This window comes from Bufo gargarizans, chromosome 6 (assembly GCF_014858855.1).
Source record: "Bufo gargarizans isolate SCDJY-AF-19 chromosome 6, ASM1485885v1, whole genome shotgun sequence".
Taxonomy (NCBI): Eukaryota; Metazoa; Chordata; class Amphibia; order Anura; family Bufonidae; genus Bufo; species Bufo gargarizans.
The window spans coordinates 62,799,301-62,826,262 of NC_058085.1; the positions used below are offsets into that span (position 1 = coordinate 62,799,301).

At 44.1% G+C, this 26,962-nt stretch overlaps 1 protein-coding gene across 1 annotated transcript in view; it reads left to right on the forward strand.

Annotated features, from left to right (window-relative positions):
* The window catches only part of GRIN2C (glutamate ionotropic receptor NMDA type subunit 2C), an 89,901-nt gene that overhangs the window by 18,239 nt on the left and 44,700 nt on the right, over positions 1-26,962 (forward strand). The window contains exons 4-10 of the mRNA XM_044299463.1: positions 11,579-11,994; positions 20,453-21,039; positions 21,224-21,338; positions 21,419-21,630; positions 21,763-21,925; positions 23,191-23,344; positions 24,382-24,507. Coding sequence (XP_044155398.1) covers positions 11,579-11,994; positions 20,453-21,039; positions 21,224-21,338; positions 21,419-21,630; positions 21,763-21,925; positions 23,191-23,344; positions 24,382-24,507 — 1,773 coding nt within the window. The remainder of the gene's footprint in view (positions 1-11,578; positions 11,995-20,452; positions 21,040-21,223; positions 21,339-21,418; positions 21,631-21,762; positions 21,926-23,190; positions 23,345-24,381; positions 24,508-26,962) is intronic.

Below are 26,962 nucleotides of genomic sequence, written 5' to 3' on the forward strand. Positions count from 1 at the left end.
TCGGGGGGGACTTAATAATGGCACATGACGGGGGGGGGACTTAATAATGGCACATGACCGGGGGGGACTTAATAATGGCACATGATGGGGGGGGACTTAATAATGGCACATGATGGGGGGGGACTTAATAATGGCACATGATGGGGGGGACTTAATAATGGCACATGATGGGGGGGGACTTAATAATGGCACATGATGGGGGGGGACTTAATAATGGCACATGATGGGGGGGGACTTAATAATGGCACATGATGGGGGGGGGCTTAATAATGGCACATGATGGGGGGGGACTTAATAATGGCACATGATGGGGGGGGACTTAATAATGGCACATGATGGGGGGGACTTAATAATGGCACATGATTACTGGCACGTAATGGGGGGCTTATTACTGACGTAATGGGGGCGACTTAATAATGGCACATGATTACTGGCACGTAATGGGGGGCTTATTACTGACACGTAATGGGGGGCGACTTAATAATGGCACATGATTACTGGCACGTAATGGGGGGCTTATTACTGACACGTAATGGGGGGCTTATTACTGGCACATGATGGGGGGGCTTATTACTGGCACATGATGGGGGGCTTATTACTGGCACGTAATGGGGGGCTTATTACTGGCACGTAATGGGGGGCTTATTACTGGCACGTAATGGGGGGCTTATTACTGGCACATTATTGGTGGGCACTATAGGGGCATCTACTGAGGCAACACAAAGAAGGGGAGTTTTATATGGGGGCTCTGTACAGTAGCATTTTATACTGGGACACATTATGGTGGGTACTATGGGGAAGGGGGGAGAGGAGTACTATGGAGTCATCTACGGGGGCACTAAGAAGGGGTAATTTATACTTGCAAAATTATGGGGGACACTGAGGGCATCTACTGGGGCATTTTATACTGGTACATTATGGGGGCACTAGGAGGAAGGGGGAGAGGAGCACTATGGGGGCATTTACTGGGGGCACTATATAGGGGTATTTTATACTGGCACATTATGGGGGACATTAGCTCAACTGGGGGCATAAGGGGGTATTTTTTGCATTGTCACATTATAAGGAGAATTATTTCTACTGGGGGGCATAATGGTGGGCTTTATTACTCCCCCATGGTATGACCCCCTAGTAGCAGCACCAGCCTCTCCCTGCTCTGCTATCCCTCTGCCCCTTCTCCAAATCCTTAGTAACTGTAAGTGTTCATGTGAAATATGTTTATGTTATACACATATAGCCTACACTGTGCCACACAATATACAGTATACCTCTACACTGTGCCACACAATATACAGTATACCTCTACACTGTGCCACACAATATACAGTATGCCTCTACACTGTGCCCCACAATATACACCTCTACACTGTGCCACACAATATACAGTATACCTCTACACTGTGCCACACAGTATACCTCTACACTGTGCCACACAGTATACCTCTACACTGTGCCACACAGTATACCTCTACACTGTGCCACACAGTATACCTCTACACTGTGCCACACAGTATACCTCTACACTGTGCCACACAGTATACCTCTACACTGTGCCACACAGTATACCTCTACACTGTGCCACACAGTATACCGTATACCTCTACACTGTGCCCCACGATATACAGTATACCTCTACACTGTGCCCCACGATATACAGTATACCTCTACACTGTGCCACACAATATACAGTATACCGCTACACTGTGCCACACAATATACAGTATACCTCTACACCTTGCCACACAATATACAGTATACCTCTACACTGTGCCGCACAATGTACAGTATACCTCTACACTGTGCCAGACAATATACAGTATACCTCTACACTGTGCCACACAATATACAGTATACCTCTACACTGTGCCACACAATATACAGTATACCTCTACACTGTGCCCCACGATATACAATATACCGCTACACTGTGCCACACAGTATACAGTATACCGCTACACTGTGGAGTCTGTTCTATAAGCACCCTTGTTCTGTGGCGGCGGACAGAAAATAATCTGGAAGTGCCCCTCCCGAGACCAGGCTCTGGATCCGCCACTGGTCTGGACCGCTCACAGGAGTGTACATTTCTTCTAAACTGTAATCCGTATCCTCTGACCTGCAGAAATGAGCGCTCGCTCGATAACAACTAACAGGCAGTACCTGTAGGCTGTAGCCTTGCCCTGTTACCGAAGCTAGCCGAGTGGTGTAAGGTTAAGGTACTAGTAGAGATGAGCGGCTGCTGAATCCTGATTTAAAGTTAAAGTTACTGCAGGATATGGATTACGGTTTAGAAATGTCAAATGTACACTCCTGTGAGAGGCGGGGAGGGGGATCTGTGGATGACACTGTTATGGGGTGGATCTGTGGATGACACTGTTATGGGGTGGATCTGTGGATGACACTGTTATGGAGGGGGAAATGGGGATGACACGGTCATGGGGTGGATCTGTGGATGACACATATAGCATAAGATGCTATACCCGGTATGTGGCATCCACAGATCCCCCCCATAGCAGTGTCATCCACAGATCCCCCTCTCTATAAAAGTGTCATCCACAGACAGCTGGACTTTTCTTCCCTGTTGCAGTTTTAGGTATCGCAGCATTTCGAAGCGTACTTGTGTAAATGTATCGTTGTTATAGCTGCCCCCCCCTACTTTTGTCCTGGCCCCCAGTGTGCCCCCCCAAATTTTGAAAGCTAGAGACGCCACTGCCCTTGGATCCCGCCTTCCCACCCCCTAGCATGCAGTCACGCCCTCCACCACAACTTACACACAAAAAATGTGCTGTGTGTGAGTATATCATAGCCAACCCACTGCTTTCCCATAGGGAAGCATTGGGAGGCTATTGCACATGCGCAGCTTCATAGAGATACTTTGAATCAATGCATTTCTATGAGGAGTGTTTAGCGTGAATGCCAGTGTTGCACGTTGTGCAACACTGGACTGAGAAGCACCTCTAGTGGCCGTCTGATGAGTGGCCGTCTGATGAGTGGCCGTCTGATGAGTGGCCCCTAGAGGTGTTCCTTGGCAGTAATGTAAATACTGCCTTTTTTTTCTGAAAAGGCAGTGTTTACAGTAAAAAGCTTGCAGAGACATGCTATAGACACCAGAACTACTACGTTTAGCTGTTGTGGTTCTGGTGACTTATAGTGTCCCTTAATATAGAGGGGGAAAAATAATCTGCACAAAAATATCAAATAAAATGGCTATATCATTATTCCAAAAATTTAAAAAAGCACAACTTTTGTCAATGTACTATTAACCCCTCCATCCACCTCTTCACAGTAGACCAAGCACAGCGCTGTACATTGTATAGTGGCTGTGCTTGGTATTGCAGCTTAGCCCCATTCACTTGAATGGAGCTGAGCTGCAAATAAGCCATGCGACCAATGAACATGACATCACTGGCCTAGGCTGTGGCCGTTCAAAACAGCTGATCGGCATGGGTGCTGGAAGTCAGATCCTCACTGGTCAGATCTTGATGACCTATCCTTAGGATAGGTCCTCATATTGTACTCCCGGAAAAAAATCCCTTTAATTTCTACATTAGTATGTCAAAAATGTTAGTTGTTGAGATATCAAGAATGTCATCAGGTGCAACGAAAGTGTCATTAAAAGTAATATTTCGTAATAGCTCCTCCGGCAAATAGAGGCAAAGTGTCATGGTTTCCCTCACTCAGCTTCTTCAAATTTCCCTAAGGCTCTGTAAAGGAATGATTAAGAGGCGACGGTTCCTAGAAATTGGCCTCTACAAAAATTTTTGCACAAAAAAGTGGCATTTGCATGGTTAGAAATCACAGAGAGCTAGGGATAATAGACTGTCATCAGTGCGGGAAGCCATGTAAACATACTAAACAGCGACGCCACGTGATAGGACTACAAGCCTTTAAGAGCTATTACAAAAATTGTGATAAGTGAAGTGAGCCCAGGAATACGCAGCAGCTGCCATCTGGGGGGGGTATCCAGCTTGCTAGTTCACTGACATTGCCTGTATGTTCAAATCTGGACGGATGGTATAAAAATACCGAAAAACCATACAGAAATAGAGCGCGCCATCTGTCATCTGCCTGTTGTTTTTCTGTAAAATGTAAAAATACAATGCAAAATCAGAAAGTGTCAGTAAAACACACGAAAGCGACAGACTGTTATGGACAATAATAGAAGATAGCGGGGCAGATTTATTAGGCTAAATGCGGGGAAATGTATCATGTGTATTAGACACTGTTTATGCCTGATAAACCAGGAGGGCATGGCTTAAAATGCGCTAAATGTAAGCCAAACGATAGGTGGTGTAAAAGGTGGTGTACAATTAGGCAAAAGTGTTTAAAGGGGTATTCCCATCGAAACATTTATGGCATATCGCTAGTATATTCCACAAATGTCAGATAGCTGCAGGTCCCACCTCTGGGAACCTGCTGCTATCTGGAGAACAGGGCCTCTGGAGAGAAGAGAGTGCAGCTGCGCATGCGCGACCACCCTCCATTCACCGCTAAGGGAGGTTCAAAAATTGGCAGTCCCATACCGGGAATGAAGTGGTGGTCGCGCAGCTTGCTCTTCATTCCCTGAGCACTAAGCTACTTTCAGAAGTTTTATAGCAGGAGGTATTACCATTGAATACAGTTTTGTATTTTGTATTGTATATTATATTACGTATTGCGATGTATTTTTAAGTTTTCGGATGTTTGTTCTAGTAAGGAGTAGATGGCAATGGTTGGCAAAGAACAGGGTAGGAGTGGGCTGGTCCCACAGAGAGGAGGAAGGAAGCAAACTGCAGAGCTCCTGCTCCTGGACAAGGTTTTCCAGAGATATCAGCTATATCAAGTGCTCAAGTGAAGACAGACAGCAGAGTGAACAGCTACATCCAGCATTTAAAGACACTGTGGTGAGGTGAGGGACTACAGCTAAGACACCCATCACTCAGAATACTACTAGGTCAGTACAATACTAGTGCTAACCTGCAGCAATTCAACCTGCCTCAACATTCTTTACTGAGGCCAGACGTTTGCACTTCTATTAAATGTATTTGAAGTTCTACGTTGCACCCAATAAATTAGACCTTTATATGTTTAATTCTGGCCTTATTCTTCAATGCTACATTTCCACTGCCCCAATCTCTAGGGAGCAACGACCTGAGGGAGTACACAGTTACACATTCATCAGGGACACTACCACTCCCATCCTCTGCACTGCCCCTTGCGGGGCTCGCTGCAAATGTGTGGCATGCCCTTCTTTATTTCAAGGGCCTTGTTCTTCCGATAGGAGGGGGTCCCAGAGGTGGGACCCGCAGCTATTTGACATTACTGGCTTATCTGAGGATAGGAAAACCCCTTCAAAGGAGTTGTACCAAGTTTAAAAGTAATTTCCTATCCTGGGACCTCCGGAGTCCTGTTCCGCCATGGATGAATGGGTCGCAGGTCGAGCATGTGCACTGAGTCTCCATTCTTTCTCTATGGAACTGCTGGAGATAGCCAAGTTCCAAGCTCTCAAATCTCCAGCACTCCCATGCTCGATCTGCTGCTCCATTTAGACTGGGGAATTGGACCTCTGGTCTTGGGATTGGTGGATTTCAGACTGTTCAGACCCCAAATAGTAAGACTGTTGCCCATAGCACACAATCAGACCCCATGTGTAATTTCTCAAATTACTCTGGAAAAATGAAAGCTAGCTCTCATTGCTGGCCATGAACAACAAAGACAGTCTTACTGTTAAAGTCTCTCATCGGCAGTGTACATTTACCGTATGTGCAGTGACCCATTGGCTCACTCCTAAAAGGGTTAATTCTGTGATTCCCTGTTGAAGGGTTAAAACTCAGGTTCATTACTGTTAAAGGGTTAATAGTCATGTTCACCACTTCAAAATGTTTAAAGTGATGATGATCTTTGCAGTGAGGCTCCTAAAAGGTGATATATAGGTAGGAAGTAGTAGTTAAAATGGCAGTTCTTTTAGTTGCCAGGACATAGGCTGGTCCTGCCCCCAATGGCTTATAGAGCAGAGTGTCAGCAGACCATTGAGTGAAGACCTTCTTTGGTGTGCTCTCCCAAGTAGGCCTAAGGCCTAGTGCATACCAGTGATTTGGTCAATGTTTGGTCAGTGATTTCGATCAGTCATTATGAGACAAAACCTGCTGTGGGTCAAAGAAAACAGAACAGGAGCAAATCATTCTATTAGGCCTCTTTCACACGGGCGTTGCGGGAAAATGTGCGGGTGCGTTGCGGTAACACTCGCGATTTTTCCGCGCGAGTTTAAAACATTGTAATGCGTTTTGCACACGCATGTTTGGTACCCAAACTTCTTCACAGAAGTTCGGGCTTGGGATCGGTGTTCTGTAGGTTGTATTATTTTCCCTTATAACATGGTTATAAGGGAAAATAATAGCATTCTGAATACAGAAGGGTTAAAAATAAATAAAAATAAATGTAACTCACCTTAGTCCACTTGATCGCAAAGCCAGCATCTCCTTCTGTCTTCATCTTAGCTGTGTGCAGTAACAGGACCTGTGGTGACGTCACTCCGGTCATCACATGGTCCATCACATGATCCATCACCATGGTAAAAGATCATGTGACGGACCATGTGATGACCGGAGTGACGTCACCACAGGTCCTTTGACTGCAATCAGCAAAGAAAGAGACAGGAGAGATTCCGGCTACGCGAGCAAGTGGATTAAGATTAAGAGTTAAATTTTTATTTTATTTTTTTTAACCCCTCCAGCGCTATTGTACTATGCATTCTGTATTCAGAATGCTATTATTTTCCCTTATAACCATGTTATAAGGGAAAATAATAATGATCGGGTCTCCATCCCGATCGTCTCCTAGCAACCGTGCGTGAAAATTGCACCGCATCCGCACTTGCTTGTGGATGCTTGCGATTTTCACACAACCCCATTCATTTCTATTGGGCCTGCGTTACGTGAAAAATGCACAAAATAGAGCATGCTGGGATTTTCACGCAATGTATAAGTAATGAGTGAAAATCACTGCTCATGTGAACAGCCCCATACAAATGAATGGGTCGGGATTCAGTGCGGGTGCAATGCGTTCAACTCACGCATCGCATCCGCGTGGAATACTCGCCCGTGTGAAAGGGGCCTTATACTTCATTTCTGTAGGCTCAACCCTTTTTTTGGCTCATAATTACTGATGAAAATTACTGACGTGCGAGCTGGACTTAAAGAAAAGCCTTATCCAGGAAAACAGCATTCCTGCTAGTGGAAAGCTGCCAGAAAGCAATGCTACTAAGAATTATTCCTATGAGCGAAAGAGAGCCTTGAATTTATACAGAAGGTTGAGAACCATTATAAAAAGACTGAGATTGGACTGAGACAGTAAGGTAAACCCACGTTTATTGCAATGGACTTTACTGCTTGTGGTAAGGGCTAATTGCTTCTGGCACCGCCACACTCCTAAGATGGTTCGGCCGTCCATTGAAGGACTGCACCCTGCAATTGGGAACTGCAGAAAGTATATTGAGAGTGACTGCATGACTGGTTATTTTGGGAAGATTGCATAGTGTATCTAGAGAGAGACTCAGGGAGGACTACTATCATCATTGTCACTTACTATATGAAGCCTTTGGGAAAAGCCTACACTGTGATATACCTCAGAACTGTGCCTATTTCTTGTAGTTGTACTACAACTTCCATCATCATTATAACCAGCCTGGCCATTGCCTCTACCTTCAGCTGGCCCCCCTGCACCAGTCCTCCTGTCTTGCACCCTGACAACCATCCACCATCAAGGGGACCCCAGCCACCAACAGGCGGAAGATCCTGAAATCCAGGGTGTTCCCCAGGGAGAAGAAGGGTAGTGCCCCTCCATTCACTGCCAGCACAGCCAGAATGATCAGCCATTCTGAGGACTATGACCACCCTCATTGCCTCAGCCACCACTCCTATCCTCTCTATCCCTACCTCTTCCCTCTGGGCCAGCATGCATCATATGCACTGGGAAAGGTCTTGGCGCATGGGATAAACAGACCCAGCAGCCCCTATTCAGTGTATAGAGACCCTTTTCGTCTAGTATATTTTTTGTTCAATGGAATAGCGTAGCAGATTACCCTGTTTTATCTGTACACGTGCTGTAAATGGAAACCAAAATAGCATACGTACTTGCTAACTTTTGTTAGGCCCCATTTACACAGCATATTTTGCAAAGGCTTCTGCGCGGATTTCCAGTTTCAATGACACTGACACATTGGTAATTTAAGCCCCGCTGAATGACGCTAAACCCCTTAACAGGCATCCCCCACAGCTTCCAAACAGGTGGTCACAAATTTTAAACCGCTGATAGCACGAATGGTGGCACTTTGCGGCACGGAATTAGCACTCAAAGGACAAAGTGTGAACAAGTCCTAAGGCTGCATTCACATAGCTTTTTAGCTTCCCATCAGGGGTATACACCTGATTACCCGAAAACCGTGTTCGGACGTATACCATGACTTTAATGCATTAAACGGACTTCTAAGGATTCATCTTTGGACTCTGTTCTGCCCGTGTTCCGTTCTTTTCCAGAGTTATTGCTGGACAGGATAGCGCAGTCTACTACACTTTTCCATAATACACTCCCAATTTCTGAATCACATCTTCTAGAAATGATTTGACTAAGGCCTCCTGCACATGAACGTCTGCGCCCCGTGGGGTCGTGCTGCGGCCCGCAATGCACGAACACCGTCCATGGGGCAGCCGTAGCGGATCGCGGACCCATTCACTTTAATGGGTCCACGATTAGGCCGTTCCGCAAAAAGATAGGACATGTTCTATCTTTTTGCGGAACGGAAGTACGGGACGAAACCCCACGGAAGCACTCCGTAGTGCTCCCATAGGGTTCCGTGCTTCCATTCCGCACCATTCCGCATCTCCGGATTTGCGGACGCATTGAAGTGAATGGGTCCACATCCGTGATGCGGAATGCCCACGGAACGGCACCCGTGTATTGCGGATCCGCAAATGCGGTCCGCAATACGGCAATGGGAAGCACACATTCGTGTGCAGGAGGCCTAATAGGGGAAAGATCAAATTTGCCATGGCTACTCTCCCAGGTGGCATCAACAGAACGTAAGCATCATTCAGAAGCAATTCTAGAATATTAGGCTATTGCTATGTAAATGATTCCCTAATATACAACACATTTTTGCTTGTTTTCAAGTTTTTTCTATATTATGACACATCTCTATGGTTAACGTGCATCAAAGCATCATGCTGACCTGTGCCAAACGACCAACTCAGCTCCAATATATGTAAAAAAAAAAAAAAAAAAGTTGCCACTACGCTGACCATAATTACACCTACTCATACAATGACTGCCTAAAAAACACATTGAAAAGTTTGAAAGGGGGGAGAGGAGCATAGAGTATTCGGAAGGCACCCGCCCTGAGAAGTGACCTGCCATGTTGCAGCCCCGATAAATAAAACATGATTTTGGCAGAACAAGAAGAAAATAGACAAAAAAATAACTGAAGGAATAGGTTGGTCAAAAAGCAATGAATATAAAAAAAATACTATAGAAAATAAGCCAGTGCGATTAATTCCAGGAAGAGACAGAGCACAGGGGTTTTGTAGAATCCCTGCCAGAAGAAGACCCCGGTGCCCCCATACATAATGCAAGAGGTGAAGAGCTCAATATGTCAAAAAGCCTTCCAAGAGCAGAAGGATGAGATGTTTGGATGCGCAGAGACTGCGAGTAGACAGGCTGTGACACCCAGCCAGGGACAGGCAGGGCTCATGTGAGTGATATAGAGCTCCCCTCTCTGGCTCTGTCCTTGATTCTGTCCTTTGCTTCATGCCTCTCTTCGTACTCTTGATACCTGTCTCTTTTCTCCTCCCTTCTGACTCTTTCCTTGCTCTACCATCTTACCTACCTCTCATATCTCTCCTGTTCTCCCCATCACGTATCCCACTCCTTTCACTCCTTCTCTCGTCCTTATTCCCCCTCCTCTCTCTCGTTCCTCACCCTGTCCCACCTCCTTTTCCCTCTCCCCATCCTCTCTCACTCTTTGCATTTTCCTTGTTGCTCTGATCCTTCTTTCTCCTGATAGTTTGTCTTTTCTGTAGTTCTGTGTTTGTCTCCTTCCCATTCCCCCTTCCCCGTGTTTAGATGTGTCTCCTGGGCTTCGTTCTCCTTGCAGTTGGCTCTGCGAGCTCCGCTCTGTGTAACATTCTTCTGGCATCATCCTGTGCGGCTCCTGGCTCAGGGCAGGTGAGGGATGAACGTTACCTGGCTGGGGCAGATGTGACTGATGATTGAGCTGTTGATGTCTTCCGTTGCCTCCTTTTTCCCCCGTTTCTTATCTTACCCACCCTTGTTGTTTCCTTACCCATGCACTCATTCTTTTCACCTTTATTCTATGGGACATACTGGCAGCAGGTTGCTTAGGGGAAAGAGTTAAAGCAGCTGTGAATTTGTGAATTCGACGAAGCAATATGCCATATTTCTGCTGTGCCCACTGCATTATGCCAAGCCCCTAAGCCAGTGCATGGCACTTTGCCACATTCCTGCAGAATCAACATCGTTTTTACCACATTCCAGTGGAGTCCATATAATTGAGCTGTGCGTCTGAGGCACCCAGATCATTATGCCAGGCTCCAAAGTAGCTTGAAGCTCTGTGCCACCTGCAGAGAAGCTGACATTGTGCATTAGTCCTCTGAATATAGTTTGCTGGTAGATGCCATGCTATGGTGAACCATTCTTGGATTGGACTTGGTGCTCAATCATTTTTTACTTTGTACTTGGCTCTGGTATCCCTTGGTGCCTGCTTCAAGTTCATGTGTCGTAAGGTATTATGGACCGAGGGTGTAGGCCTAGTTCAGGGTCATGATATTTCTGGATCCTTCAGAAAGTTCCGTTTATCCATCTTCTGCCTAGATAGACCATCATTACTCCATCATTCACAACTCTCGACTTGTAGGTCAGAGGTAACTTCATATAGACAATTCCAGGTAAGATTTCTGGTGCAGAATCCAGGTGGAAATTGAGCATTAAAAAGCATGTAGTCATCTTCCAGACTCCTCAAGAAAAGTTCCTATAGGGTGTCCAGTATGTGCAGTTCAGGTTTTGCCTCAGTTCTGGCTGTATTTGAGTTTAAGATATGGTTCTGGTTTTGTGGCATGATCTCAATATGACGTCTGCTTCTCAGACAGGAGTCACAGGATCAGCTGCCACATCCACCCATGAATAATTCATAGGATAACTAAAAATACATCATAGTTCTTTCTGTGTGTCCCATTGTCCTCCCTCGTCCTGTCTTACAGCATGCACCCTCCCTCATTAGACTGCATTCCTACAACCTTCTCTCAAGTACCCATCTGGCCCAAGGCCCCCTTCTACATGATGTCACCTTGCTTTGTGTAGTGTTACTCCACATGTAGCACATTAAACCATGCTACTCCACAGTTGGACTGAATCAGATTATGTTGACATTTTACACTCTTCATTTATCCTATATTATACTGAGCCCATAGGGCTATCTTCTAGCAAACCCTTACAAGACCATAGGGTCTTCAGTTTTAGTACTTCAAGTAGACGGTTCATTAGTCAATCATGAAATGTATGACTGACTTCATTTATGTCTTCTTGCCTACAGGTTCCACCTTTGTGATGTCCATGGCCCGGTCGCTGGGATGGCTTTTTCTTGGTGCTCTTGGTTGTGGGGCTGTAGTAATGGAAACGTTGCTTCCCCGAGCTGAAGGGCCTGTGGTGAATGTTGCTTTAGTATTTGGTGGGTCATTTCCACAGATGGAAGTGATAGGACCACTGATTCCAGATGGATCTTTACGTCTACCTCTTGACATTCACACAGTCACTATGCTTGTGAACGATAGCGGCCCAGGACCACTCTTGCGCCAACTGTGCCTGGCTTTAAAAGAAGCACATGCGGTGGTGTTTCAGGACAATATTGGAACAGAGGCTGTGGCCCAAATACTAGATTTTATTTCTTCTCAGACTCTAGTACCAATTATTAGCATTAGCGGAGGATCTGCTGTGGTATTGACTCCAAAGGTAAGCTCATATGATAATGCAAATGATTGTTGATTACTGCATGTAATTAGTGCCCGCAAGAACTTTCTTATAAAAATATTTCCAACATGACATATGTTGCATATAGATGTAGCAGGGCTCAGTGTGTTCTGTAGTTCAACTCATTGTGATATCTTGGTGTAGTATCTGTGGTTTTACATAGAACTGCAGATCTATCTATCTATCTATCTATCTATCATCTATCTATCTATCTATCTATATTATCTATCTATCTATCTATCTATCATCCATATATCTATCTCATATTTATCTATCTATCTATCTCATATCTATTATCTATCTATCTATCTATCTATCATCTATTTATCTATCTATCTATCTATCTCATATCTATCTCATGTATAGTTATCTATCTATCTATCATCCATTTATCTATATCTATCTCATGTCTATCTATCTATCTATCTTACTATTTATATCTATCTATCTATCATCCATTTATCTATATCTATCTCATGTCTATCTATCTATCTATCTTACTATTTATATCTATCTATCGTATGGTAGGACAACCTTTTGTCCAACCTTGACATTTGCAGCAGGCTGTGCTGCCCTGTGGACATTGTGTCATGTTCACATCTCATTCAGTTAATGGATGCAATACAATGCCATTGTCTGAATTTGGACAGACTTAATTGATCATCTAGGCTAAAGTCATAGCCCAGTCCTGGAAAATAGCAGAAATGATAATGTTTGGGCATTTTTGTGATGTGCCACTATTTGACCACATGTGCAATGGCCAAAAACAATAGCATTCTCACTGCAAACACAAAGATGAGTGTAGTATAGGTTACGTTTTTCTGATTAAAGCCACCTCGAGAAGCAAAATGTTACTCTTTAAAGGGAGCCTGTCACCTCCATATGGCCATATACAGTGCTTACATGGCTCTGTAGCACACCTATACAGGATTGTAACGGTACCTTTGTTCTTTTCTTTAGACTTGCACCAGCAGGAAAAACAAAGTTTAATTATTATGCAAATGAGCACTCGCAAGTGCCTAGGGGGCGCGTTCAGTGTGTAGGTGCCCAGGCTGCTCCGCCTTCTTTTCACTTTACTCCTCCCCAGTCTCTGCCTTTGCCCGCCCTCGGTCCAGACCTATCGATGAGGCAAGAGACTTGGAGGGCGGGCAAAGGCAGAGACTGGGGAGGAGTAAAGTGAAAAGAAGGCGGAGCAGCCTGGGCACTTACACACTGAACGCCGCCCCTGGGCACTTGCGAGTGCTCATTTGCATATTAATTAAACTTCGTTTTTCCTGCTGGTGCAAGTCTAAAGAAGAGAACAAAGGTACCGTTACAATCCTGTATAGGTGTGCTACAGAGCCATGTAAGCACTGTATATGGCCAGATGGAGGTGACAGACTCCCTTTAAAATGAAAGGGTACCTCCAATGACATCGGAAGATGGGGCCAAGGTAGGCTTCCATGGCCAGTACCATCATTGGAGGTACCCTTTAATCTAGTGATTTTCTCCCGATAATGTGAAAAATGCACACAATATCATTATAATGAGATAAATCATGTGGGCTTAAAAACTAGTATGAAAGGGTGTAAATACCATAGAGAGAGACACTTGGCTACTATGGAGCCCTTGGAAAGAGGGGGCCCAGTCTTGGTTGGTCCATTTCTTTTGCCCTTAAAGGGGTTTTGCCATTAAAACACAGTCTATATTTTCCAAACCAGCACCTGGATCTGAATACTTTTGTAATTGCATGTAATTAACCATGTAGTATAGTCACTGACCTATTCAATAAAATGTATCTGTATAGCGCCACCTGCTGTTTGTGGTGTTTTCCTTATTTCTTGTCCACCTCATTGTGGTGGTCACACACGCTCAGTTTAAATCTTCAACTGTCACCAGCCATATCTTCTGTTAGAAGCTGTGTCACGGCATAACCGCTTTAAGTATAGGAGCTATACAGGACTCTCCAGAGGAACAGTGTAGTTAGGAGGTGGGACATTGTCCAAAGGTCGTGGAAAGAGGGTTGCGGGTAAACAAACACCGGGCCCTTCTGTCCTGGTTGGCAAAACCCACTACCATAAGTAGGACCCAGCTTGATATTTGGTATGACCCCATTTCTGTACAGTCTACTGCTAGCATGGGCTTTGGCTGGTGGGCCTCCAATAAGACTTTATCTTCCATATGGAAGATCCCTCACTAGTTAACCATTCTATATATTCAGGCTCACTTATTATGATATACAGATAGATCTTTCCTCTTTTCTCTTCATATTGTGAGTGGAGGGGCAGAAGATGGCCAGCTTTGAAAAAAATAAATGAATTTGGATACCAAATGGGGAATTCTTTATGCTATATGTGTCTAGATGTTGCCACCCAGTAGTTGTGATGTGCACTGCAGCCCGTCCAAAGATTGTAGTGAATTTGCATCTTGAAAAAACTGGAGTCTCGGAATTAGCAGAAAGGAAAGAGTGGACGCATCCGTACAGCAGGCTGATACCTCCTATACTCCCCATTAAATAGCTTCCCATCCCCTATTTTACATGCAAGACGCAGAGAGCCTTAAGTCTCCTGAGTGCCATATTTATAGATCCCTTGCTGGAGCAGATGTCATTCTCCTTACTGCACTAGGCCATCGCTACCACTATTTTACCAGAGTTGAATAATGAATTTCTTGTCTTCGGACGCCTCATTAACCATCCTTTTACCTATGCGTCAGTGGCGAGTATGATGCTGAATTTAATCTCAGTTTGTTTTAATTAGTGAGTTTATTTCTGCATACGGCAGAGAGCAGCAGCTTTGGAGAAATCAAAGGAAACAAGTAGTTTCACAGCTGATGACGCATCTGCTTCTGTCTTGCACTTGTACGTTTCTCTGCAGATCACAGTATATGGAAATAAGGGTTACTTGGTGGGAAAAAAGTTATATAATTGCTGATTTTGGCTAACGTCTGCTAGATTTCTGTGTGTGGCAGGTTGAAAAAAGACACAGGTCAATCAAGTTCAACCTTTCTCAATCAACTACACACTTTAATTGTTAGATTAATTCTAACTATCAATGCCATTTGCAATTAGGCACATGCTGACATAGTATCTTCCATCACTACCTCTTGGATAGGACATTCCATAGTTTGACTGCTCTAACTGCAAGGAATCCTTTCCTGTACTGATGTCTGAATCGTCTTTCCTCCATATAAACTGACAAGTAAACTTTTAAACTTTTTATGTTCAGGCTCCATATCTCGCCATCCACTACAGCTTCCAAATTTAAATTTATATTAATTCGTTTTTTTGGTATTTTGTAAATCCACCTTTGGCTTTTAACACTGCCTGAATCCTTCCAGGCATGCTCTCAATCAGATTCAACCATGTCTCGACCAAAATCTGTTCCCTGGTCTCTTCTACATGTTCCCAATGTTGGTGCATACTCAGTGGCATAGCATGGGTTGCCAGCACCCGGGGCAAGCCGAGTATTGCGCCCCCCAACCTGTGGCCACGCCCCTTTTTTTACAGAATGTGGCAGGGTGGGCCAAATTCTATATCCACCCTCCCATCACTGCAGAACAAGCATGCTCAACCTGCGGCCCTCCAGCTGTTGCAAAACTACAACTCCCAGCATGCCCGAACAGACTACAGCTATCAGCCTACAGCAGGGCATTGTGGGAGTTGTAGTTTTACAACCGCTGGAGGGCCGCAGGTTGAGCATGCCTGCTGTAGAACATCCAGTGTAATATAGCGCACATACCTCTTACATCCAGTGATGTCACCTTTGATGTAGATCTTCTCTTTCCTCCTCTTCTCCTTTCAGACCTTCAGACCAGCCCACCATTTTTCAGCCATTTCTTGTCTCTGCAGTTTGACAAAAAAAATTCTTAGTTTACTACTTTTCCATCATCCTCCCATCTTCTGGACAAATCATCCTACCACCCCCCATACTGTGCCGCTGTGCTCTCCAATATTATACTGCAGAAACAGAAACCCGCTGATAATACTAGCACCACACAGATAATGCCCCCTTCACTAATTATTGGCACACAGTGCCCTAAAATAACTGCGCCCAGCAAATAGTGCCCCTGACACTAATAGTGTAAACATAACGTCCCCCCAAAATAACTGTGGTAAGCTAATACTGTGCCAAGGTGCCCCCACAGTAATATGGCCCCCAAATCATGTGCCACTAAGTGCCCCATAGATGCCCCCCAATCATGTGCCAGTAACAAGTGCCCCCACAGGGCTTCTCTCCTGTATTGTACCATATGAAAAAAATAAACACATATACTTACCTCCATCAGGCTGGCAGCGATGTGATGCAGGCCTCTTCCGGTCTGCGTCCTGCGCTGTACTGCTCAGGCGACGACGCCTGCAACGGCCTCTGATAGGCACTAGGCCTGCAGCCTATCAGAGGAACGGGGAAGGGAGATGCCTCTCCCCTGCCCCGCAGCATCCATCTGTATTGCTGTCTTGAGGACGACGATACAGATGACTATGGAGATGAGCGCTTCCACAATGGAAGCGCTCAACTCCCTGTGCCCTGCCGCTGCCCCCCACTTGTCACCAGGGCCGCTCCTCCTGAGGCGATCGCCTCACCTCGCCTAATTAGTGGTGTGGCCCTGCTGGTAACCACCCAGCCACACCACTGTGCATACTGGTCAACTAACTTGGGTACAAAAACTACTTTTTCTTCAACTTTACCCATAAGTGTTCAATTGGGTTGAGGTCTGGGGACTGCGGGGGCCAATCCAGCTCCTCTACTTCATTGTCATTGAACCATTTCTTTGCCAATCTCGATGTATGCTTCGGGTCTTTGTCCTGCTGGAACACTATGTCGTCCTTTTCATACCCATAGTACTGCAGTGTATGAAGTAACTCCTTTGAACCTAGTCAATTATCCAACACCTATGGCAGTGAAACAATCTTATATCATCAGGCTTCCTCCACCCAAAATGACAGTACCTTCAATTTCTCGATCTGTTAGCGCCCTTTTCCTTTGCTTCTTCCAGACCCAATTGCACCCATCAGAGCCCAGTCCATTGACTTTTGTCTCATTGCTCCAAATCACCCATTTCCAATCTTCTACTGTCCACTGGGCCACCATTCCAGACTTGTGTAATGTGCGTCACCCACCGCTTGCATGGACATCTGTGATCTCACTTTTATGAAGCATATGAGCCACCTCCACTGCCGTGTCTGTCACACCAGAACTGATAGGCCAACTTGTTGTCTCCAATATTTTGCCTGGACGGACTTCATTTCATGTCATGGCCTCACATGATGCAGTGTGGCAATTTTCTTGGCCGAGATACCGCTAGCGATGAGCTGGATGATGCTGTTTCTCTTTTCTTGGAAAATCTTCTTTATGGCTACTCCTCAATTCGAACCAGTGACCTTTAACTTGGGAATCAACCTAATAACACACTGAGCTATTAGGGAATGTGAGAACAGGTTGTGACTTGTAGTATACAAGAAGAAAAAGATTGTTCCACCACCAGGAGCAAAACAGTAACAATGCAGTTACTGTACATGACAAGAATCTACATAACTAATTATATGCTAAATAGTTACAAGTCCAATTTATGTATAAGATAGCCAATGTCACGAACCAGCAGGTGTAAACCCACTGTGCCACTTGTCCTACCTCCTCTAAGGGCATTGTCTAAGTGAACCCCTCGATCTTCACAGTACCCCTGATGGTGGGGATAGACTTTCCCGAGGGGAACACCAGGTCGCTACCTCTTGAGGAGGATAAATACACGAGGCGGCTGGTCCAGGCGGACCAGGAGGTACCTGAGAAAGGTACCAGAGGTACAGGCTGAGTCGTTACCAGGAGCAACAGTGCAGGACCAAAGGATGAGGCATAGGCAAAGTCAGACATGTACAGGTCAGGCAATCCGGGTTGGCAACAGGAGAGTCAAGGCAAGCAGGCAGGGATAAAACGGGTATCAGAATCCAGGAACACAAGTACAAGTCAGGAACACAGGAACACAAGCAGATATCAGGAACGTGATCAGGGCACAAGGACCTTGACACTGAGGCATCTGGGAAGGGGGCTGAGCCACTTATATATGTGCAGGAGGGTTAGGATTGGTTGGCGAGGTCACATGGTCCAACCCATAAAACACAGGAAGTGATGTGCGCCGGCCCTTAAGGAAATGCTGCAGGAAACAAGCAGCAAGCATGCTGTGGCCAGGGCTGAAAGGAAACACTGGCAGCAGATCACCACTGAACACGGTGCCCGGGACCGTGGTGGTAAGCAGGGTAACAGCGGTGCACAGCAGCCACTGTTACAGCCAAGATGATTGTCTATAAAATTATGGTAGTCTCACTTTGGAAGCTGTAGTGGACAGTGAGATATGGAGCCTGAAAGTCAAAAGTGCAAAACATTGTTACCCTTTTGCTCATCAGTGTATAATGAATGCCCCCTGTTCTTTTGTAAAGTCCTTGGGATAAATCTTATGTTAGTTCCTTGAACTGACCACATTATTATGTAAGTAAGATCACTTCCCTCCGCTGTTCAACTCACCTGCCGCTATCCCCTGGTAGCCAGCAGCATAGACCCGCCTCCCGCTTTACCCATCTTCCCGGTAGGAGGAGCTTGCACGCACGCGTCCTAATTGTCAATAGTCAATAGCTGTTCACCCAAAGGTACTTAAAAGGGTTCTATTGGAATGATTTAAAATGTCTGCAGGCAACCTGTACTAAAATGTGAGCAGGACTGGCTGCCTCCACTTGCAGAGCTGCCTAGGGGGGTGAAGGGGCAGGGCCTCGCTACAAACTACGCTTCAGGACTTGCATATACTATATATTGGTGAGTTTTCCTGTCAGGCTGCTCAACCATGAGTGCATATCGTAGGCAGGATCGCATCATTACCATCTATTGTAGAGCAGTGTAGTGAGTAGTGAGGCCTCACCTCCTCACCCTCCTAAACAGCTCTGCAAGTGGTGGCAACCAGCTCTGCTCATATTCTAGGACTGGTTGCTTGTAGCCATTTTGCATTTTTCCAAGAGAAACCCTTTAAGGCACCTTCTCTAGTGGGAAGGTGCCTGAGCAATAGGTTCATACCTTACTAAGTTCCTGCAAGGGTATGCTGTTTTGTTATCTGCCCATGTACCAATATTCTTCCAATTTACTGGTGTTGATCCTTCGCTGCCTGCCCTGACCTCAGCCTGTCCCTGACTACAATTCTGATTGACCACTTGGTGCTCTGCCCAGGTCTCTGACCTTCATGGGTCAGCACAGTTGTTAATCATGGAGAGACTACTCCAGGAGGTAATGTCCTGGTAGTTCCCCTGCAGCAAGAATAAATCCCTATACCGGGGTTAGAGGGTGAATACCAGAGGACTGCCAGGATAACCCCCTTAGGAGTAGCCCAAAGTCAAATCTGTTGGTTGACACAGTAGTTTCACACCCATTGCTGTAACATCACATCTAAGGTGTTTTACCAAGCTGATCAAGCCAAAATTGTCTAGCATCTCATGATAAATAAGACCTTCCATCCCAATTAATAATCTAATATTCTTTTTTTAAACCCTAAACTCTAACTTGCTTTTGCAGCTGCTGCCTGACCTTGAGTACTGATAACATTAAGTACTGAGTAACTTAGCTTACTAAGTTTTGCTTTTCTTTTTCATGGTTTTCCAGGACTTAAAGTGTATCTGTACTTTTAAAAAACATTTAATGTGTCATAGTCACATATCAAAGTTTTTGATTGGTGGGGGTCCAAGTGCTTAGTCCCGCTGATCACCAAAACAAGAGCTGAGGGCAGGTCCCTGGGAAAAGAGAACATGGTTAGCCTGACTATGTACTTTGAGGTCATCTCGCCTACCCAATGTATCTATAATCTATAATAATAAACTAGGTACTTTGTTAAATAGTCTACCCGGTTTTTCATATGAACATGGTTGAGATGCTTTACCATGCCTAGCTATATGCAGTGAGGTCAGTTTACTGTGCCAGGTATAAGTTGTGCAGGCAGTGGGGGACTTGGGGCCGACCTTGTTCAGGGGCCCACCGAGGGATTCACCTGTTCCCTGGTAGGCCAGTCCGAGCCTGAACACAGCCACGCAATGTATTGTGCTGTGATCAGTACTCTGTGAAGAGGCCGCAACACTCGTCCAAGCACTGTGACCCCTTGAAGCAGCTGATCGGCAGGGAATTGAACCCCTATCAATTACCTGTGAATAGGTTATCAAAATCACAGAAAACCCTTTAACCCATACGTAGTAAAACGGTTACTATGGCTTAGGTGCATTAATTTACATTTGTCAACATTAAATTTCATCTGCCATGTTCTAGCCCATTTTTATAGGTAAGCTGGCAGCATTGGCAAGCTTGTAACTTCTCAAAGTGTCCTTAAAATAACAGATGTTACAATCTGAGCACTTTTATTACTCCATTGTTTGCATTGATTGTCAAAATGTAGAAATGAAATGTGAAAAATATAAAAAAAAATGTCCCTATCTTTACAGGAGCCGAAATCTTCCTTCCTGCAGATGGCAGCCTCAGTGGAGCAGCAGCTCACTGTCATCTTCAAAGTGTTGGAGGAATACGAACTTGGTCCATTCTCTGTGATTACAAGTCATTATCCTGGTCACCGGGTATTCTTGAAGACAGTCAGAGCTTTGTGTGAAGCTATTCAACCAGGTTGGGGCCCTCAAGATGAACTGATAATAGAGCCAGGAACTGGTCCAAGGGGGGCCCAGAAAGTACTCCGACAAATTTCAGCTCCTGTGCTGCTACTATTTTGCTCCAGAGAGGAGGCTGAGGAGTTGTTCCCAATTGCTGGTGAAGCTGGACTACTTGGACCAGACCATATCTGGATTGTACCTAGTTTTACAATTGGTTCTCCAGAGCAGCCTGCTGAATTCTTCCCTGTTGGACTTGTTAGCGTGATGACTGATGGCTGGCGGAGGAGCCTACGACAAAAGGTTCAGGATGGAATAGCAGTAATTGCTGCAGCAGCTAGGAACTATTTGCAGAAACATGGTGAGCTGCCCAATCCTGGAGGAACCTGTTTGACACCAGGACAAATGCCAGGAAATGACACTTTGTATAGGTACATCTCAAAGAAACATAACAGTTCACAAGACAAGTTGAAGTCAACAGTGTTTTATTAGAGTTCTAGGAGGGCCTATTTTATTTTTTCTAGTTTTTTACATGCCCTGTATTGTCCTCAACAATTATATGTTTGATCTATCTGTTTTCCAATTGCTCCACTTCACATTTTTTCCATCTTTTAGGCATATGATGAATATAATGTGGCAGGAGAGGGACCTATCCTTCAATACCCAAGGGTTTCTACTAAATCCATCCATGCTGGTCATTACATTGACACCACAACGGGTATGGGAGGAGGTAAGCTTTCTACATTTCTCTTGGGTAGTGTTTGCAAGAAATGGGCACAGCTAAAGAAATCTATCCCCTCTCCTTTCTAGGTTGGCAGGTGGGAACATGGTATAATACGTATGAAGTACCCAGTATGGCCACGATATGGCAGTGGTCAACAACTTGTGTCAGATACTCATCACCTTACTGTGGCCACCTTAGAAGAGAGACCATTTGTTATTGTTGAGAACACAGATCCAGTCTCTGGAGACTGTGTACGGAACACGGTGCCTTGTCGCAAACAGAGCAACCTGACATTAAGGTAAAGGGGATCAGTCAACAGCAGACTATACAGAGGACGGGAAGAATAGTGACTAAGGAATAATTATTTATAAATGTCACCAACTCTATGCTTGACCTAATTGACATAGTTCTTACCTATTATATACCCCAGCAGTTCAGGCGAACCTTACTCCAAGCTATGCTGTAAAGGCTTCTGTATTGACATCCTGAAGAAGTTGGCTCGTACTGTTAAGTTCTCATATGATCTTTACCTAGTGACAAACGGCAAACATGGGAAACTTGTACGAGGAGTGTGGAATGGAATGATTGGCGAGGTAAGTAGGCCAGCATATTTACTACTTATGATCTCCTCAAGTACTATATCTAGAAAATATACTAATCAGTTGTAACATTACAACCTTCTTGTTCAGATCCCCTTTGTGCCACTAAAACAACTCTGACTCTTCAAGGCATGGACTCAATAAGACCTCTGAAGGTGTCCTGTGGCATCTGGCACCAGGACATTATGAGCAGATCCTTTAAGTTCTTTAAGTTATGATTTGCGGCCTCCATGGGGTGCAGCACATCCCATAGATGCTCGATCAGATTGGGATCTGGGGAATTTGGAGACCAAGTAATCACCTTAAACTTTTTGTTATGTTCCTCAAACCATTCCTGAACAATTTTGCAGTGGGGCAGGGCACCACTATTAGGAAATATTGCTGCCATGAAGGGGTGTAGTTCTCTGTACAATGTTTAGGTAGGTATTAGATGTCAAAGTAACATAAATATGAATACCATGATCCAAGGTTTCCCAGATCTTCTGCCAGCTTATCTCCTTCTCATAGCACATGCTGGTGCAATTTATTCCCTAGGTAAGTGACTCACACACATCTGGCCATCCACATGATAAAAGAGAAAACATCATTCATCAGACCCCAGTTCCTTCTTCCATTACAAATTCCTGATGCTCACATGCTTGTTGTGGCGCTTTCAGCAGTAGACAGGGAGGTCAGTATGTGCATTCCTCTAAATGGTCTGCTGCTACATAGCCCCAAACGCAAAAAGCTGAGATGTCCTGTGTGTTCTGACAACTTTCTATAATAGTCAGCAGTACATTTTTCAGGAATTTTTCCTACGGTATCTCTTCTGTGGGATCAGACCAGATGGGCTAGCCTTCTCTCCCAATGCACATCTATGAGTTTTTGGAACCCATGATCTTGTCGATAGTTCATTGGTTGTCTTTCCATGAACCCCCTTTTGTAGACACCAATTACTTCATACTGAGAACACCACACAAGACCTGCCAATTTGTAAATGCTCTGACCTAAGCCTTAACCATTACATTTTGGCCCTTGCCAATTTTTCATACTTATAGCACATCACTTTAAGAATTGACTGTTCACTTGCTGCCTAATATACCCCACCCCATGACAGGAACCATTAAAAAATGTTATTCGCTCTGGACAGGTTGTAATGTTACAGCTGAATAGTGTATAATATAGGATTTTCCATTCTTGACTACTTTAGTATCACTCTTCCTGACTGCTGACTTCACTCTTCTTGATTTTTTTCTCTTCTTCTCTCCGTGCATACTCAGGTATATTATCAACGTGCTCACATTGCTATTGGGTCTCTAACGATAAATGAAGAGCGTTCCGAGATTGTGGATTTCTCAGTTCCCTTTGTAGAGACTGGAATCAGTGTCCTAGTGTCACGTAGCAATGGAACAGTGTCCCCCTCAGCTTTCCTAGGTGAGATCTGTAGAGAATCGTTAGACCTCGGTTCACTTCAAAGCACACTAGAAAAAAAACATATCTTTAGTAGTCTTCTTCTAATAGTGGGGTCACTCAAAATATGTTGAGTATTTGGATATCCTATTATCTATGGTCAAAAGATATATTCCTATATTCATAATAATTGACCAATGGATTCTTGTGAAAGGAGCTCACATCCTCATGGAGATTGTATTCTCTTTTTGCGCTTGCATAGGTTCCTCTGGGTGCTCTGGAATATGTTGGTGCTAAACAGATAAATAAAGGAAATTAGGTGGGAAAATTAAAACTCAACAGATTTAAAGTGTAACTATCATGCTTTCATCAAAAATGCATAAAGCAAACTTTAGATTCTTCACATACCACAGTTTTCCTTGAGTGTTTCCCTTAGTTACCGCTGTTTTAACCTCTACAATATAAGGATCTTCTCATGATGGCTCCTCTGCCAGGTCTCTGATGCCAAAACTGCCTTCAGTCACTTCACATACACACTTGCTGTAGCCAGCAGCTTGCCAGCCAGCCAATCAGATTGGATTACTGAGAGACACGCCTCCTCACTCCGAAGCCTAATGCAGACATGCAGTGTGAAGGACCGCCCCTCTGTCTTCTGATTACACTAAAAGGAAGACAGACAAGCCCTAGCAATGGTCTTTTAAGGGACCAGCGGAAAGAGACAGGGGACATTAATGAAAGCTCTTATTATAAGGTAATTACAGATCTTTTGACAATCATTGACAGACTAACTCGGGTATACATGCCTAACTCTAATAAACTAGCAAATAAAAAATAATATGACAGTTACACTTTAAATTGCCTCTAATTTGCCCCTTTTACAACCCATTGGTTAATCTTTGTGTCTACATATTAAAAATATGTAATACTGGTCCTTATATTGACATTGGCTCACTAGGACCTCCTACATATATTGTTTTCGTTCTTTGGATGAGGTTTTAAGCTATTGTATCATGGAGTAACCGTGAAGTCCTTTTAATTCTCACCTTTACTTCTCTCTGCAGAACCATATAGCCCAGCGGTCTGGATGATGATGTTTGTCATGTGCCTATCTGTTGTAGCAGTGACCGTATTCATCTTTGAGTATTTCAGCCCAATGGGATATAATCAAGATCTAAGCAATGGAAAACGTGAGATAACTGTTTTCAAAAATCATTATTTAGGTGGAAAAAAATTACGTATCCATCACATTCAACCTTTCTTGATTAAATATACATCATTCATTGCTAGATTCATTATAACCTTCACCGCCATTTGCCTTTTAGATAAGCATCTAGCACTATTATAAATGCTGGTATAGCAGCTGCCACTGCCATTACTACCTCCTCTAATTTGACTGCTTTAACTGTAAAGAACCCTTTGATGTCTTAATCACATGTAAATGATTTCTCCTGGTCCTATGTAAAGTCCTTTCACTGTTAAAATGCTGATATAGCATCTACCATTATTACCTCTTGGGGTAGGGCATGCCATAGTGTGACTGCTCTAGCTGTAAAGAATCCTTTCCTGTATTAATATTTAAAGGGCATCTGTCAGCAGATTTGTACCTGTGAAACTGGCTGATCTGTTGCATGTGCATTTGGAAACTAAAAGGTACCCGTGTTGGTCCTGCATATGCCCGCATTGCTGAGAAAAATGATGTTTTAATATATGCAAATGAGCCTCTAGGAGCAACGGGGGTGTTGTCATTACACCTAGAGGCTTGCTTTCGCTAAAACTGCTGCGTCCTTTGCACTTTGATTGACAGGACCAGGCAGTAAAAACATCTTCACACCTGGCCCTGTCAATCAAAGTGGAAAGGACGCAACAGTTTCAGAGAGAGCAGAGTCTCTAGGAGTAAGGGCAACGCCCCGGTTACTCCTAGATGTACATTTGCATGTACTGAAAAAAAAACAATTCTCAGCAATGCGGGCACATGTGAACATGGGATCAACATAGATGCCCTCAGCTGCCAACAGGTCAGCCAGTTTCATAGGCACAAATCTGCTGACAGATGCCCTTTACATCACTTGTAAAGAATGTCCCCGGGTCCTATGTAATGTCCTTTGATAAATATTGACATGGTATTTGCCATTACTACCTCTTGGGTCAGGATATTCCATAGTTTGACTGCTCTAACGGTAAAGAACCCTTTTCTTATATTGTTGTCTAAATCAAATGTAAAGAATTTCTCCTGGTCCTATGTAAAGTCATTTTACTGTTAAAAGGCTGATATAGCATCTGCCATCACTACCTCTTGGGGTAGGGCATGCCATAGTTTGATCACTATAACTGTAAAGAATCCTTTCCTGTACTAATGTTTAACTTACATGTAAATAATGTCCCCTGGTCCTATGTAATGTCCTTTTATAATTATTGACATAGTGTCTGCCATTACTACCTCTTGGGGTAGGGCATGGCATCGTTTGAGCGCTCTAACTGTAAAAAGTTCTTTCCTGAATTGATGTTTAAATCACATGAAAGCAATGTCCCAGGTCCTATATAAAGTTCTTGGAAAGAAAAATTGGCTTTTATTAGATACAGCAAATGTATATGCAAAAATCGGTGTCGGAAGCATGGCTGGCAAGGGTCTGATGATGAGAAATGATTGTTTTGCATTACAGACAAGAAGACATGTTCTTATCTTCTCTAATGTGCTTGGCATTGCCTTTTATGTCCTAATTTAGCTCTCTAACCAAATCCGATGCCAGAGAGTTCAGGAACAGCATAATGGAACAAGACCTGATGTTAATTGAGTTCAAGAACTGTTTATGGAGGAGAAAGAGAGGAACCCTGTTAGAGGAACTGAACGGGCGTCTTAAATAGTCCAGTACATGACATTTATGTACATTCAGGAGAAATGGGTGGGAGTAAAAAGTAGGATAAATTCACATATGGCAGCTTAGTTGCAGAAATAACCGCGATTGTCCCATTCATGTAAATGGGGCTTGAAGAAATCCATAGGCCTAACTGCCTATATATCCCCATTGAGATGTATGGAACTGTTTAATCTGGCCCATGTGAATTGACCCTAAATGCACTACTGATAATTTCCAAAATAAGGCCATTTTCAGACATACGTTTGTTATGTTCTTGGCCTTCCATGTATAAATGAACTAATATGAATAGCTAGATTGAAATTTCCTGAAGGAAATACATAGAGAACAAATCCAAATGAAAATACATAGCGCACCTCTCATCACCGAGTGCTTCGAAGCGCAGTTGGAATGAAGTCTCTACGTTAAGCGTTTTAGGCTGTATTAATAGCAGAATTTTTCCATTTATTTCTTTGGGATTATTATATATTTTTTTTTAAGTTCCTACTGTATTTTTAGCCCTATAAGACACACCTGCCCATTAGACGCACTTAGGTTTTAGAGGAGGAGAATAAGAAAAAAAAAATCATTAGACCTCAGATCAGACCACTAATCAGACCCCAAATGTTAATCAGACCTCAACTCACAGCCTCAATTGGACCCCCAATGTTAATAAGACCTCAGATCAGAGCCTCAATATAAATAAGACCCCCATATAGACCTTAGATAAAACCCAGATACCTCAGATGAGACCCCCATGCCTCAGATCAGACCCCCATGCCTCAGATCA